The 16623-nt window shown below is 48.1% G+C and overlaps 1 protein-coding gene across 5 annotated transcripts in view; it reads left to right on the top strand.

The window, feature by feature from the left end:
- The first annotated feature begins 7055 nt into the window (after positions 1 to 7055).
- The window catches only part of LOC144687227 (uncharacterized), an 84416-nt gene continuing 74848 nt past the window's right edge, over positions 7056 to 16623 (top strand). For all 5 annotated transcript variants that reach the window (XM_078553037.1, XM_078553038.1, XM_078553035.1 and 2 more), the window contains exons 1-2: positions 7056 to 7216; positions 14016 to 14101. In XM_078553037.1, the coding sequence (XP_078409163.1) occupies positions 7161 to 7216; positions 14016 to 14101 (142 nt within the window). In that variant the 5' untranslated portion in view covers positions 7056 to 7160. The remainder of the gene's footprint in view (positions 7217 to 14015; positions 14102 to 16623) is intronic.

The raw sequence follows: 16623 nt of genomic DNA, 5'->3' as shown, positions 1-16623 counted from the left end.
TGAGGAGCATGAGCAATGCATTGACCCTCATGGCCGAGCACACGGCCTCCTCCATGGAGGGAGTGGTGACTGTCATGGAGAGAATCCTCTAGGAGAACAATCAGGGCTTCCCGGGGATGCACTCGGACCTGCAAATCCTCACAGCGGCAGTGTCCTCAGGTGGTCACTGTCGGTGTGGGAGGTGGATTGGGCACCAAGTATCCCAGCTAGGTGTCCGTCCATCAATGGCGAGCAGGGAGGTCCAAAGCGACCTGACATTGGCGCACGAGCTGCTTGTTGTCTCTGCGGGCTCCTCTCAGGGCGCTCCAGATGAGGGCAGCAACTCCCCCGCCCCTCTGCCAGTGACTGTGGGATCCGATGAGGCTGCGGAGGCTGCGGTGACTGGGGAGATGCCAGCCGTGCCAATGGCCGCTCCCTCCCAGGCGGGGCCAGCACAGGCTCCACGGGCCAGAGGACGCCCGCCAAGGTCATCAAGGCCAACAGGACAGCAGAGTGAGCAGGCTGGCTCCAATGCCAGTGCCAGTGGGCGCGGGACACCCAGACATAGCACCCACAAACGCAAACTTTAATCACCTTAAGCACAACATGGGCTTATCACTGGTGATATTTTTGTCCCCCACTTTTAAGTTAGTTATGAGTAGGTGTGATTGAGAACACCTTTCCATTTAATTTGTATTATGTATTCCAGGCACCACACCATTAAATGTGTTTGTGTTCAACAAGCCTCTGGGTCTTCATTAGTTCTGCAGGTGTATGGGAACCCACGATGTTATGAGTGACTTGTTTATTATTGAACTTTATTGAAGTGGCACATAGTTAATGTTCCTGACCAGGCAGATGTTGCCCTCAGGTATCGAGTATGGAGACTGCAGCCCTGGCATGTGATGGTTTATCTTTGGTGGGCTAGATGAAGGAGCGTTGGATCAAAGCCTCCCGGGTGTCCCTGCCTCCCTGGAGGTTGCCCAGGTCGGTGTCTATCCCCTCAGTGTTCTCCTGACTGTGCTCGTCCTCGGACTCACTACTAGACTCATCCTCTGCAGCCAGAGCAGCTGCGTCAACATCATCTTCCTCCACTGTGTCCCCCCTTTTCCAGCGCCAGGTTGTGGAGAGTGCAACATGCAACCACTATCAGTGACACACGATCTGGGGGGTACTGGAGTGTGTTCCCTGAGCGGTCCAGGCATCGGAAGCGCATTTTGAGAAGACCGATGGCTCTCTCCATCACAGCCCTTGTGGAGCCGTGGCTCCTATTGTACCGCTGCTCAGCTTCTGTTCTTGGATGGTGGAGAGGCATCATGAGCCACCTTTTGAGGGGATAGCCCTTATCACCCCAGCAGCCATCCATCCAGTCAGACTGGAGCACTGAAGAGCCCCGGCACCTGGCAGTGTCTGAGGATGTAGACATCGTGGGAGCTGCCAGGGTACCTTGCACAGACTTGTAGAATCAGCATCCTATGGTCACACACTATCTGCACTTTCATGGAGTGGAATCCCTTCCTGTTGACGAAGGCACTGGGCTCACCCGCTGGCGCCTTGATGGCCACATGTGAACAGTCTATAGCACCCTGGATGCGGGGGAAGCCAGCAATCGCGGCAGAGCCTCTGGTTCGCTCAGCCTGGCTGGCCTTGTCTGTGTGGTAGTGAATGAAAGTCAATACCCACCTGAACAGAGCGTCTGTCACTGGCTTGACACAACTGTGGACAGCTGACTGGGAGACTCCACAAAGATCACCCACTGACCCCTGGAAAGAGCCGGAGGCATAGAAGTTGAGGGCCACTGTGACTTTCAGCGCCACTGGAATGGGGTGTCCATCCACACAGTTTGAGCTGATCTCAGAGCCAATCATCTGACAGATGGAGGTCACTGTCTCCCTTGAGAGGCGGAGCCTCCTTCAGCATTGCACCTCAGACATATTGAGGTAGCTGCATCACCGCCTGTAAACCCTGGCAGCAGGATAGTGGCATCTTCTGCGGCCCCTTCCGCCTTGGACTTCCTGTTGGCCGTGCACCCCTTGTGCCTGCACCTCTCCTCCCACAGGTCGCTCCCCTGGAGGCTGAATAGGAACACTTGGCTTCCTCCCCTTTCTGGCCCTCTCTTCCTCCTCAGAGGAGGTGCCTCCAGCGGAGAGCGCAATCTCCTCCGGAGTCCTGAACTGAAGCCTGTTATTTCTGTCAAAGCAGCTCTGAAGCGAAATGAAGATGTCCTGTTTACACAAGCAAGCAGCAGCGAGTTATAAGCTAAAGTACTAACTACTTGCATTAGCGAGCCCACTCACCCCTCTTATCCCACCCGTGGGTGAGGTTTTTGAAAATGTGGCCTGCCCACCTGCCCACTGTGCCCGTGCGACGCCCTGAAAATCGCACGGGCTGCGTAAAATCACAGACACTTGGTTCCTCAAGGGCCTTGACTGGCCTGTTAACTAATGGTGGGCGCGCCTCTGTCCTCATAGCGCGCCCGCCTACCGAAATACCACACGGGTGCGCGGTGATGTCGAGACGCATGCCCGACGTCATCGTGGGTCATTCTGCGTTCCGGTGTGTCGGGCCCACCGCCACAGGCCGAATGTAAAATTCTGCCCGACGACTATGGGACATTGTTTAAAAATAGAGGCAGACCTTTCAGGAGTGAAATTCAGAAACGCTTTTAGACACAAAGGAATAGAAGTTTGGAACTCTCTTCCACCAACACCAATCAATGCTGGATCAATAGTTAATTTTAAATTTTGAGGAATACGGAGTAAACGTGGATATGTGGATTAAGTCACAGATTAGCCACAATCTCACTGAACGGTGGAATAGGTTTGAGGGGCTGAATGGCCTCCTCATGTTCCTGTGTTTCAGAGTTTAATCCAGTAGGTGGCAGTCTATTCCACAAATTGATGACTTGGCTGCAAGAAAGCTTTACACTCGAGCTCTCAAACAATTCTTGAATTAAGTTGATGTGCAAGTGACGCTCAAAGAGCATCCGATGCAATGAAATATGCCGTTGTATCTTTTAGAAGCTGACACCTATTTTCCCTGAGTATTCAAAACATGCAGGAACAACTGTGATGGATTATTTTGTGATAATATAGACCATGAGGAGTCCCCTTCTGTATCTGCCCAATATTGTATGTACACTTCCAACATATTCATTCTCCAACTGTTTAATTAATTCCTTTCACTGCCTTTTCTGTAGTTTATGTTCTGTTTTACCCGTAGTGTTTATGTCTTCCCCCCCCCTCCCATGTTAAACTCCCATCCCTTTCAACTCTGGCCAGGTAAATTCCCAAAAAGGCAAGCACAGGGTATCCTTATCCTTAAGAGTCAATCAGTACATGTAGTGTAAGGGTATCTGGCATAGCAAGAGTTAATAGGGGACTAGGAAACAGGATGGCCCACAGTTGTGATGTAAAGAAAGACATGACCTGAGACTAGGGTCAGTTGTGAACTGGACAGAGACCTCTGTAGAAGCAAGCATGGAATTAGCTTGTAGCTTGGGCTATACCCTGTAATGTATCACATAGTTAATGTTCAACCATACAAGACTCAGAATCTCTTTGTGAGACCTACTGAACGCACAACGCAACATGGTGGCAGCTAATGGAAAAACCCAGAACCTCAGAGAAGCTGGATTAGAAATCCAAAAGCTGGAAAATTAAAGGAGCAGCATTCTGACCGGACTGAAAGTACCCGAAGGGAAGGCGTAGAGGGAAATCGTCTGAAAGAAGCTCCAGTGCAGAATTGGAAGCAGAAAGGCAGAAGGAAAAGCTCCACTACGGAGCTGAGGGCTGCACAAGACCTCGTGGAGGCCCATTGTGAATACCCACAGAGTGCAGAGTCAAAGGACTTAGCAGGGGTGAGCACAACACTCTGTCCTAAGCAAGGGCTAGTTTAAAAATCTTCAGAGCTGTCAAAAATTCAGAGCAGCTCATTTCCAAAAAGCATCGCAGCCAGCCAGGGCTCAGAATTGGCCGCATAGCATGTGGTGGACAAAGAGAAAAAAAGAGAAGTGGAAGGGGTTTAAAAACCTCACCCCAAAATCCTCAGATATCATAGGGAGGGCCCCAAACCATTGATTTAATGAATCACTGCAAAGAACGAAACCCCAAAGAGGTCAGGACCGTCTTCGCCGCGGGAGCCTGCCAAAATGCGACAAGCGCAGGAAGAATCTTTGATGAGATGGTTATTGCGGTGACACCTTTACGATGTTCACAACTTTTAAAGCCGTGCTCATCTGAACTTTAAAGTAACTTTAAAGACAAACAAACCAACATGACCAGACCAATCTGGACTGATCCAAGTGCCAGGCCAAACACAAAATTGGGGACTTTGGCGGAAAAGATTCTTAAGATACACGATAGCTTCAGGATTAGATAAAAAGACAGAAGTTGAACAAGTGAATACACTACTTTATTCAGTAGGTCCGATAGCTGATATTATTGCAAGGCAAGGAATAAACAAATCCTCGGATAAATTTGATGAAGTTCTAAACCCATTTGATACATATTTTGGTCTAAGAAGCAACAAAATTTTAATGAGCGAAATTCAGCAAGAATTTCCAATACCCTGGGGAACAGGTTTACTCTTTTATAAGTGAATTATACAGATTGGCTGAAGCCTGTGACTACACTGACCTTAAGTCAGAATTCATAAGGGACGGAATTGTTGTCGAAGTGGCTGACAATGCCCTTTCAGGTATACTACAGGCTAGGCAAGATCTGACTCTAGAAAAGGTCATCCAAGTAGTCTGAAGTCCGCCAACAGCACCGATCCATTTGATGTGGCGAAAGCACTCCATGGTGCAACTGTCCAACTAGTAAAGCAAGAAAGGGGCAGAGAGACTCCAGGCCAAGGAAGGCATTACCCAAACTGACCACAAGGAGGTGGGCGACCATGTCAACAGTGTGGAGCAGTGGGCGAGAGTAATGTCCAGTAATTTCAGTGCAGTGTTTCAACTGCAACCAGCTGGGACACTTCAAAAAGCTATGCAAAGCTAAGACACCCAGAGGGGTGGAGATCCCTAGACAATCCATGAGATTGGGGTGCCACACCAGGAAGTGACCCAACCGTGCTTCTTGGGTAAGGTAAAGGATCCTGGATTCTCTTTTGGGAATGCGGACACCTCAGTAAACGGTCACCTCACCAACTTCAAATTGGGCACAGGGGCCAGTGTTACAGTTCTCTCCGATAGGAGCTGTGGCTGAAAGACCTCTGGCTACAAATGACAGAGACACCACTCTAGGGCGCGAGAGAAATCCGACTTTCGGGTCATAGGCATAATCGAACAGTGAGGCGGAAAAGGGTGTCCACACCATTAAAGTTCTCCTGAGAAAGAATGACGACTTCCCAATGGCGCTTTTAACGTAGATCCACCCTGCTGCAATGTGGAATTGCCCAACAGAGCTCCTGATGGGCAGAAAACTCTGCACCCAACTTCCCAATGCTGCCAAAGAAACTGATCCCAGGGCTGGCAGTCAGAAACTAAAACACTCAGGACCAAGAACAGTCCTACAGGCAGTAGCAGGCTTCGGCCTGCAATGGAAGGTACCACACTAGAAACTGTCCCAGTTACACAAAGGGACAGGGTGTGGATCAGGGACCTTGGAAGGGAGGGCGTCACTGTCTGGAGAGACGATGACCAGCCAATGTCATACCTCATCCATACGCCGGCAGGTGTGATCAGGAGGAACCCTCCTCCTCATCCCTCGAGGTGAACCTCCCTCTATGCACTTGAGTGAATTAGAAGAAGACAATCAGCTGCCAGAAATGCAAACCACAACTCAAACTCCAAATCAACAAAGGGTTGCCCAAATCAACCACTCCTCCAATGGTGACCCTAACAAAGAAGCGTAAAGCTTCCAGACCATCTGAATTTATAAAGTCAGAGTCTTGAGGGGAGGGGGAAGGGGTAGCATGATTGTAATGGAAATATTTTGGGTAAACACTTGTGGGGGAGGGGAGGGGGGATGTAGTATAAGAGTATCTGGCAAAGCAAGGGTTAATAGGGGACTGGGAAACAGTACTGCCCATAGTACGATGTAAAGGGAAACATGACCTGAGATGAGGGTCAGTTGTGGACTGGACAGAGACCTGTGTCAAAGCAAGCATGGAGTTAGCTCATCACTTGGGTTATACCCTATAGATGTGTGCATAGTTATGTGTCATCAATAAACACTTAATGTATGATTCCAGGAGGAGGTGACCTCCCAGATGTCAGTTACCCAAGTCAAGGGCATACAGCTGAAGTGGGGGTGGGTCGGGGGGCTTCATCTCTGGAATGGGCAAAAGTCCCATTGTTCAATTGGCATTCCCAGACCACAGGCTTCCACTGCTCCTATATCCAAAAAAAACTATTGCCACTACAGCCCCTTTTAAAAGATGCTGTATTTCATAAAATTGTATTTGGATAGCTCTCTTTTTTCCTTTGTAGGAATAATCCATGGAGTGTATGTTATTTGGTATCATAAGAAGTGACAGGGCTTATGTCATTGGGTTTATGTATTCGGGTGTTGCCCCTTTTACGGGTGGGTGAAAATGGGTGGGCTGGGGTGGGTTTAAAAACCGTGGTTAAATGTTAATGTTTAGGACAGGGTCCGTCACCAATCCTGAAACATGTCAGACCGAAGAGCATCTTCTTAGCGTGGGCAAAACGAAGAGGGAGGGGAGAAACATTAGGTACAGGGCAAGTGTGCGGATAACTTCATCGCAAAAAAGTAAGATGCTGGGTTCAAGAATTTGTACAATACGTTGGATGACGTGCAAAAGGCCGGTTTACCCTCCTTAAGAAAGATGATGGTGTGAAATGGGGGCAATGGGCAAAGAGCAGGGGGATGGGGCACGTCGGATAGCTTCTTCAAAGAGCAAGGCATGGCAAACCAGCCACACCATCCTGTACGGTTCAGTGAGATGTGAGTGGGGGGTGAAATCTCCGCCCAGTGCTGGAATGTTGGTACATTTCGGAATGCACGCTGTGTTCCATCATTATGTATCATTGTTGCGATAACAGAGGCTGGTCATTAGACCATCATGAGATCTCAGCAACACGCCTGACTAAGAACTGCATGCCAATAAAACACCCAGTGTGGGTGAAAGAACATCAGCAAGAAGCAAGACCCATTCAAGTTGCCACTGCGCACTCTTCCTGATAACTTTGTAAAAAAAAAAGATTCCTGGTCAGAATGTTGGGGCCGAAAGTGTACTTCAGAGACCTGTGGAACTCCTGTATTAAATCAAAGTAAGTTTAAGAATTTAGGCTATTGTAAGAGATTGCATGGTCGTAAGTTTTATGTAAACTAGTTTAATGTATTTCATGAATGCTCTCAAAAGTAACATGAAACATATTTAAGGTAGGGTAGCCCCTGAGTAGGTCAGGGTGTAGTTGAGCCGTGTAGGTCAGTGCTGGAATTGACCTCTGCAGCTGAAGGGTAAGGGTTGAATGTTGCTCCGGTTCCTTATCGTGACTGGTATCCGCTGACCCCCTTGCTGGAAGTGCAGCTGTATATGTGACATTCTGTTAAAGGTAGGTCTGGGCTCAGCTGGGATGGATGGCTGCCACAGTTGAATAGGCTATTGGTTTCCCCTGGTTAAATTTAAACCTAGACATTAGCAACAAGTGATAGAGCTAAGTGATCCCACAACCAACAGATCAGATCTATGTCCTGTATTCATGCCACATCCAGTTGCGAATGTGGTAGACAATTAAACAACTCATTCGAGGAGGAGGCTCCACAAATATCCCCATCCTTAATGATGGGGAGCCCAGCACATCAGTGCAAAAGATAAAGCTGAAACATTTGCAATAATCCTCAGCTAGAAGTGCCAAGTGGATGATCCATCTTGGCCTCCTGTGGAGCTCCCCAGCATCATAGATGCCAGTCCTCAGCCAATTCGATTCACTCCACGTGATATCAAGAAACAGCTGAAGGCACTGGATACTGAAAAGGCTATGGGCCCTGATAATATTCCCGCAGTAGTACTGAAGACTTGTGCTCCAGAACTTGCCGTGCCTCTGGCCAAGTTGCTCCAGTACAGCTACAACACTGGCATCTACCCGGCAATGTGGAGAATTGCCCAGGTATGTTCTCACACAAAAATCAGGACAAATCCAACCCAGCCAATTACTGCCCAATCAGTCTACTCTCAATCATCAGTAAAAAGTGATGGAAGGGGTCATCAACAGTGCTATCGAGCAACACTTGCTTAGCAATAATCCTGCTCACTGATGCTCAGTTTGGGTTCTGCCAGTGACGTAAGAAGTTAAGAAATAGGAACAGGCGTAAACCATACAGTCTGTGGAGCCTCCGCCGCCATTCAGTATGATCATGACTGATCTTGGTCTTCAAATCCCTCTCCTGCCCCATCCCCCAAAACTCTCGATTCCCTGAGAGACCAACAGTCTGTCTATCTCAGCCTTAAATATACTCAGTTTTGGAGCAACCACAACCCTCTGGGGTAGAGAATTCCAAAGAATCACAACCCTCTGAGTGAAGAAATTTCTCCTCATCTCAATCCTAAATGCTTGGCCCCTTATCCTGAGACTATGCCCCCTTGTTCTAGGTTTCCCAGCCAGGTGGAACAACCTCTCAGTATTTGCCCTGTCATGACCAGTATGCCACTGTATCCCTCCACTGTACTGAGTATTGAGTATCCTTCTGGTCACAGCGATGACTTGAGGATGCATGGAGATGGTGCAGAGAAGGGCAAGAAATCTTTGGAGGGATGGGGTTCAAGCAATGACTACAGATCATTTAAGACTCTTATGCCTCAAAAAAGGTGTGCCAGGAAACCATAACTGAGATCTATATAAGATATTTAGCTATAGAGTCATTATGACACAGAAGGAGGCCATTTGGTCCATCAAGCCTATACCAGCTCTCTGTTGATTTAAAATAAATCTAGAACAAACGTGATAAGATGGCAGAGTGAAAAGGAATATGCTTGGAGTTGGGAAGGCAATTTTAGGAAAAATACGAGCAAGTATTTCTTCATGCAGTAAGTGATCAGCAGATGGCATTGGTTGCGAGGAGGGCATTTAAGAACAGGACAGCAGGTCACTGGGCTTGCATAAGAAGCAACTAGATGTAGCAAAAGGATGGCAAGATCAAATTGTCCAAAGGGCTTTCTTCATCTTGAACTTTGCACTGCTTGTGTGGAGGCAACTCTGCCATTAAAGCTCGTTAAAAGCTATTAACTTTCACAGTCTCTGAAACCAGTGCAGTGATTAATTTAAACACTTGCCTTTTTGAACTTACCAAACTGTGCTGTGAGTGGCACTACTGTCTGTGTTACGGGCAAGGATATCACCTTCATTCAGTTATGACACTTCTTGGCAACAGAGGGCGCTGGTGAGAAGTGACTGAAGCATTCTGGGAGAAGTCACCGCAGCCACTGTGACTCAGGAGGTAATCGAGGAGAAGGACTCTTGCACTCAACAGGAGGAAGAGCATCCAACAGAGGGCGCTGGTGAGAAGTGACTGAAGCAATCTGGGAGAAGTCACCGCAGCCACTCCGACTCAGGAGGGAATCGAGGAAAAGGACTCTTGCACTCAACAGGAGGAAGAGCATCCAATAGAGGGCGCTGGTGAGAAGTGACTGAAGCATTCTGGGAGAAGTCACTGCGACTCAGGAGGGAATTGAGGAGCAGCTGATTGGTGAGTAAATCCAGGGAGCAGACTCGGAGGGAGGAGCACCGGAGCGGTGACCTTGGGGCACAGAGTAACTGAAGCCAAAACTGAAAAAGTGACATCACAGGAAAGCTGTGACCTGATTGGTTGGTAGGAAATCTGCACCAAATTTGAAAAACAAAACACTGCAAAGCTAATTAATAAATTAATTACCTAAGTCAAGATGGCTGGGCATGTGATGTGCTGTAGCTGTATTATGTGGGAGCTGGCAGATCCCATTGCGAGCCGCAGTGGCCACATCTGCAGCAAGTGTTGGTTGCTGGAGGAACTCCGGCTCAGAATTGATGAGCTGGAGTCCTAGCTCCGGACGTTGCGGCACATCCAGGAGGGGGAGAGTTACCTGGACGCTTTGTTTCAGGAGGCGGTCACACCCGGTAGATTAAGTACCTCAAGTTCGGTCAGTGGTCAGGGTCAGCAGGGTGTGACTGCAAGTGAGGCAGGTAGAGGGATCCTGTTCAGGAACAGAGGAGCCTCAGCTCTTGACCTTGTCCAACAGGAACAAGGTACTTGCTCCCTGTGTGAATGAGGAAGAGGGCTGTAGGGAGGATGAGCCAGCTGACCACGGCACCGTGGCACAGGAGGCCATTCAAGAGGGGGGAGCAAAAAGACAAGTGGTAGTTGTAGGGATTCTATAATTAGGGGAATTGATAGCATCCTTTGTAAGCAGGATCGAGAGTCCCGCATGGTATGTTGCCTGCCCGGTGCCAAGGTGAGGGACATCTCTGATCAGCTTGAAAGGATATTGGAGAGGGAGGGGGAGGATCCAGTTGTTGTGGTCCACATCAGGACAAATAACATAGGTAAGACCAGGAAAGAGGACCTGTTTGGGGATTATCAGGAACTAGGAACTAAATTAAATAACAGGTCCTCAAGGGATATAATCTCCGAATTACTACCCGAGCCACGTGCAAATTGGCACAGGGACGTGAGAATAAGGGAAGTAAACACGTGGCTAAAGGAGTGGTGCGGGAAAGAGGGGTTCCATTTCGTGGGGCACTGGCATCAGTATTGGAACAGGAGGGATCTGTACCGTTGAGATGGTCTCCACCTGAACCGATCTGCGACCAATGTTCTAGTGAAAAGGGTAAATAGGGTGGTCAACAGGACTTTAAATTAGAAAGTGCGGGGGGAGGGAAGGGTAAACTCCAAGAAGTATGACTAATGGGAAACAAAGCAGCAGTTTAGCGTATAGGGGGGTGGATTCAACTTCATGGAAAATTATGAAAAAACTGAAAAGAAAGGAGAGCCCAGGAGAGGCTATTAAATTCTCCAGAACACAAAATAGGACAAGAGTATTTGGAAAGGGCCAGGAATCTAACTTCAAGTACATCAGATAAAGGGACGACAATGAGAAAGGGGACGGGAAATACAGGACTGAAGGTGTTGTATCTGAATGCACGCAGTATACAAAATAAGGTAAATGAGCTTGTGGCGCAGATTGAAATTGGCAGGTATGATGTGGTGGGCATCACGGAGACATGGCTGCAAGGGGATCAGGACTGGGAGCTAAATATCCAAGGATATACATCCTATCGAAAAGATAGGCAGGTTGGCAGAGGGGGTGGGGTTGCTATGTTAGTAAGAAATAAAATTAAATCGATAGCAAGAAACGACGTAGGGTCAGATGATGTAGAATCTGTGTGGGTAGAGTGGAGGTACTTAACCACCAAGCAAAGGTGAAAAAACCAAAATGGGAGTTATGTACAGGCCTCCGAACAGTAGTCAGGATGTGGGGCACAAGATACACCAGGAGATAGAAAAGGCGTGTAAGAAAGGCAAGGTTACAGTGATCATGGGGGATTTCAATATGTAGGTAGACTGGGAAAATCAGGTTGGTAGTGGATCCCAAGAAAAGGAATTTGTAGAATGTCTACGAGATGGCTTTTTGGAGCAGCTTGTAGTGGAGCCCACTAGGGAACAGGCAATTCTAGATTTACTGATGTGTAATGAGGCAGATTTGATAAGGGAGCTTAAGGTGAAGGAACCTTTAGGAGGAAGTGACCATAATATGATAGAATTTACACTGCAATTTGAGAGGAAAAAGCTGGAATCAGATGTAACGGTATTACAGTTGAATAAAGGCAACTACAGAGGCATGAGGGAGGAGCTGTCCAGAATTGACTGGGAGATGAACCTAGCAGGAAAGACAGTGGAACAGCAATGGCAGGAGTTTCTGGGAGTAATTTGGGAGACACAGCAAAAATTCATCCCTAGGAAGAAGAAGCATACTAAAGGGAGGATGAGGCAACCATGGCTGACAAGGGAAGTCAGGGACAGCATAAAAGCTAAAGAGAAAGCATACAATGCGGCGAAGAGCAGTGGGAAACCAGGGGATTGGGAAGCCTACAAAGACCAACAGCGGACAACTGAAAAAGAAATAAGGAGTGAGGAGATTAAATATGAGGGTAAACTAGCCGGTAATATAAAAGAAGATTGCAAGAGTTTTTTTAGATATATAAAGGGTAAGAGAGAGGCAAAAGTGGACATTGGGCCGCTGGAAAATGATGCTGGAGAAGTAGTAGTGGGGAACAAAGAAATGGCGGAGGAACTGAATAGGTACTTTGCGTCAGTCTTCACGGTGGAAGACACAAATAACATCCCCAAAGTTCAAGAGAGTCGGGGGGCAGATGTGAGTATGGTGGCCATTACCAAGAAGAAGGTGCTAGGAAAACTGAAAGGTCTGAAGGTGGATAAATCACCTGGGCCAGATGGATTATGCCCCAGAATTCTGAAGGAGATAGCTGAAGAGATAGTGGAGGCGTTAGTGGTGATCTTTCAGGAATCACTGGAGTCAGGGAGGGTCCCAGAGGGCTGGAAAATCGATAATGTAACCCCCCTGTTTAAGAAGGGAGTGAGGCAAAAGACGGGAAATTACAGGCCGATTAGCCTGACCTCAGTCGTTGGTAAGATTTTAGAGTCCATTATTAAGGATGAGATTTCAGAATACTTGGAAGTGCATGATAAAATAGGGCAAAGTCAGCATGGTTTCATCAAGGGGAGGTCATGCCTGACAAATCTGTTAGAATTCTTTGAGGAGGTAAAGAGTAGGTTAGACAAAGGAGAGCCAATGGATGTTATCTACTTGGACTTCCAGAAGGCCTTTGACAAGGTGCCGCACAGGAGGCTGCTCAGTAAGATAAGAGCCCATGGTGTTAGAGGCAAGGTAATAGCATGGATAGAAGATTGGCTGTCTGGCAGGAGGCAGAGAGTGGGGATAAGGGGGTCCTTCTCAGGATGGCGGCCGGTGACTAGTGGATTTCCGCAGGGGTCAGTGTTGGGACCACAACTTTCCACTTTATACATTAGTGATCTAGATGAAGGAACTGAGGGCATCCTGGCTAAGTTTGCAGATGATACAAAGATAGGTGGAGGGACAGGTAGTATTGAGGAAGCAGGGAGGCTGCAGAAGGATTTGGACAGGTTAGGAGAATAGCCAAAGAAGTGGCAGATGGAATATAACGTGGGGAAGTGTGAGGTCATGCACTTTGGTAGGAAAAATAGAGGCATAGACAATTTTCTAAATGGGGAGAGAATTCAGAAATCTGGAGTGCAAAGGGACTTGGGAGTCCTAGTCCAGGATTCTCTTAAGGTTAACTTGCAGGTAACGTAGTTAGGAAGGCAAATGCAATGTTGGCATTTATTTCGAGAGGACTAGAATATAAAAGCAGGGATGTGCTGCTGAGGCTTTATAAGGCTCTGGTCAGACCACATTTAGAATATTGTGAGTAATTTTGGGCCCCGTATCTCAGGAAGGATGTGCTGGCCCTGGAGCAGGTCCAGAGGAGGTTCACGAGAACGATCCCAGGAATGAAAGGCTTAACATATGAGGAACGTTTGAGAACTCTGGGTCTATACTCGATGGAGTTTAGAAGGATGAGGGGGGATCTGATTGAAACTTACAGAATACTGAAAGGCCTGGATAGAGTGGACGTGGGGAAGATGTTTCCATTAGTAGGAGAGACTAGGACCCGAGGGCACAGCCTCAGAGTAAAGGGAAGACCTTTTAGAACAGAGATGAAGATAAACTTCTTTAGCCAGAGAGTGGTGAATCTATGGAATTCATTGCCACAGGAGGCTGTGGAGGCCAGGTCATTGAGTGTATTTAAGACCGAGATATAAAGGTTCTTGATTGGTAAGGGGATCAAAGGTTACGGGGAGAAGGTGGGAGAATGGGGGTTGAGAAAGTTATCAGCCATGATTGAATGGCAGAGCAGACTCGATGGGCCGAATGGCCTAATTTCTGCTCCTATGGTCTTATGGTCTTATGGCAGCAGTTGTAGTTTTAAAACAACTAACTTCATCCATCATTCAGAAATGGCGTTTTATGAATTGAAATGTGATTTTCAGCAGAGGTTCAGGGACAGGGATCCTCTCCAAGGAGGAAGCGAGCATCCGAGCTGCCCAATGTGCCAGTCAGGTCATGCGGAGGTGTGGAGGTAAGGAACTGCTGACCATCTATTGCCTAAACTGTGATAGGAAGAACGAAAGCATTTAAAGGATTGTTGATAAAGGTGCCGCGGTGGTTCAGTGGGTTAATGCATCATATGGTGCGGCACTAAGTCCAGTGGAACAAGGATTGCTGATTCCTACCATCACTCTACTGATTGGAAGGAGATTGTCAGGGTCGCACTTGGCTGGCTTATTTTCCTGTTGTCCTGGAAAGTCATCCTCAAAGATGGCATTGACATAGCTGTACTGGATCAGCTTAGCTAGGGTAGTGGGAGTCTGAACCATAGGGAGTGTTAGCGTGTGCATTGTGTGAACTGTAGGAAGCATTAGCATGTGCATTGCGTGAACTGTAGGGTGTGTTAGCATGTGCATTGAGTGAACTGTAGCGTTAGCATGTGCATTGTGTAAACTGTAGGTAGTGTTAGCATGTGCATTGTGTAAACTGTAGGTAGTGTTAGCATGTGCATTGTGTGAACTGTAGTGTTAGCGTGTGCATTTTGTGAACTGTAGGTAGTGTTAGTGTGTGCATTGTGTGAACTGTAGGTAGTGTTAGTGTGTGCATTGTGTGAACCATAGGGAGTGTTAGCATGTGCATTGTGTGAACTGTAGGTAGTGTTAGCATGTGTATTATGTGAACTGTAGCGAGCATTAGCATGTGCATTCTGTGAACTGTAGTGTTAGCGTGTGCATTCTGTGAACTGTAGTGTTAGCATGTGCATTGTGTGAACTGTAGGGAGCATTAGCATGTGCATTGTGTGAACTGTAGTGTTAGCGTGTGCATTCTGTGAACTGTAGTGTTAGCGTGTGCATTGTGTGAACTGTAGTGTTAGCATGTGCATTGTGTGAACTGTAGTGTTAGCATGTGCATTGTTTGAACTGTAGTGTTAGCATGTGCATTGTTTGAACTGTAGGGAGCATTAGCATGTGCATTGTGTGAACTGTAGTGTTAGCGTGTGCATTGTGTGAACTGTAGGGTTAGCATATGCATTGTTTGAACTGTAGGGAGCATTAGCATGTGCATTGTGTGAACTGTAGTGTTAGCATATGCATTGTGTGAACTGTAGGGAGTGTTAGCATATGCATTGTGTGACCGATAGTGTTAGCGTGTGCATTGTGTGAACTGTAGTGTTAGCGTGTGCATTGTGTGAACTGTAGTGTTAGCATGTGCATTGTGTGAACTGTAGTGTTAGCATGTGCATTGTGTGAACTGTAGTGTTAGCGTGTGCATTGTGTGAACGGTAGTGTTAGCGTGTGCATTGTGTGAACGGTAGTGTTAGCATGTGCATTGTGTGAACTGTAGTGTTAGCATGTGCATTGTGTGAACGATAGTGTTAGTGTGTGCATTGTGTGAACTGTAGTGTTAGCGTGTGCATTGTGTGAACTGTAGTGTTAGCGTGTGCATTGTGTGAACTGTAGTGTTAGCGTGTGCATTGTGTGAACTGTAGTGTTAGCGTGTGCATTGTGTGAACTGTAGGTAGTGTTAGCGTGTGCATTGTGTGAACTGTAGCCTTAATGCTGTGTGTTGTGTGAGCTGTTGGGAGTGTTAAAGCTCTGGGCAGGATTTTAAAGAACCCGCAAGAGCGAGAAACATGGGCCTGAATTTTAAGCAACCCCGCCAGCAGGTTTTTCAGTGGGGGGGGTTGAAATTACAGGGACGAGGTTCCCTTCAGGTTCCTACCTGCCCCGATCCAACAGCAATTTTACGCCTGGGTGGTCAAGGCCTCAGATGGGAAGCCCGCTTTTGCCCAAATTGAGACCCTTAAGTGGGCAATTAATGTGGCCAATTAATTGCCACTTAAGGGCCATTTCCCGCCCAGCCTCAGTATTTAGGTTGGTGGGAACATTGAACCTCTGTGGGGGAAGGCCAGATAGAATCAAAGAAGTGGGGGGCGTCTCCATCAGAAGCCACTTTATGACTGGGAGGACCCTCTCCTTAAGGCCTGGTGACCACTGGACCTCCCTCTCCCCCACCCCTCTGGCCTCTCCCACCTAACTTCTGCCCCCTACCCCCTCCAGCCTCTCCCACCCTCCCTCTGCCCCCCCACCCTCCCCAGCCTCTCCCACTTCCTGCCCGGCCTCTCCCTCGAGATCTCGATTATCCCCCTGGCGACCCCCCCCCCACCCCCCCTACCCTGGGCCTTCTCTCCCCTCCCCACCCGTTGACCCCTTACATTTACCTTGTCCTCCGGCTCCAGCACTCAGGCTCAGGCAGGTTGGTGTAGTTCCTCTTCTGTCCACTGCAGCGCTGTCACTGCAGGGGCTGGAGTGCTGCCAGCCAATCAGATTGGCCGGCAACTCATTAAGGCGGGACTGCTACCCGGGTGAGGGGGCGGAGGTCCCGCCTGCAGCCAATCAACGGCTCATTGGAGCGTAAATTGGCTGCGGGCAGTCAGAGTCAGCAGAGTTTCCCGTTAACTCATCGGAGCGTGGGAAGCGAGCCCCCACCATCCGAAAAATTCAGGCCATGGTGTGAGATGACTGAAATAGGCGGGATGCGAAATTTCGGTTT

This window comes from Cetorhinus maximus, chromosome 12 (genome assembly GCF_964194155.1).
Source record: "Cetorhinus maximus chromosome 12, sCetMax3.hap1.1, whole genome shotgun sequence".
Taxonomy (NCBI): Eukaryota; Metazoa; Chordata; class Chondrichthyes; order Lamniformes; family Cetorhinidae; genus Cetorhinus; species Cetorhinus maximus.
The sequence above is the reverse complement of the archived record's forward strand: the minus strand, read 5'-3'. Positions and strand labels throughout refer to the sequence as shown.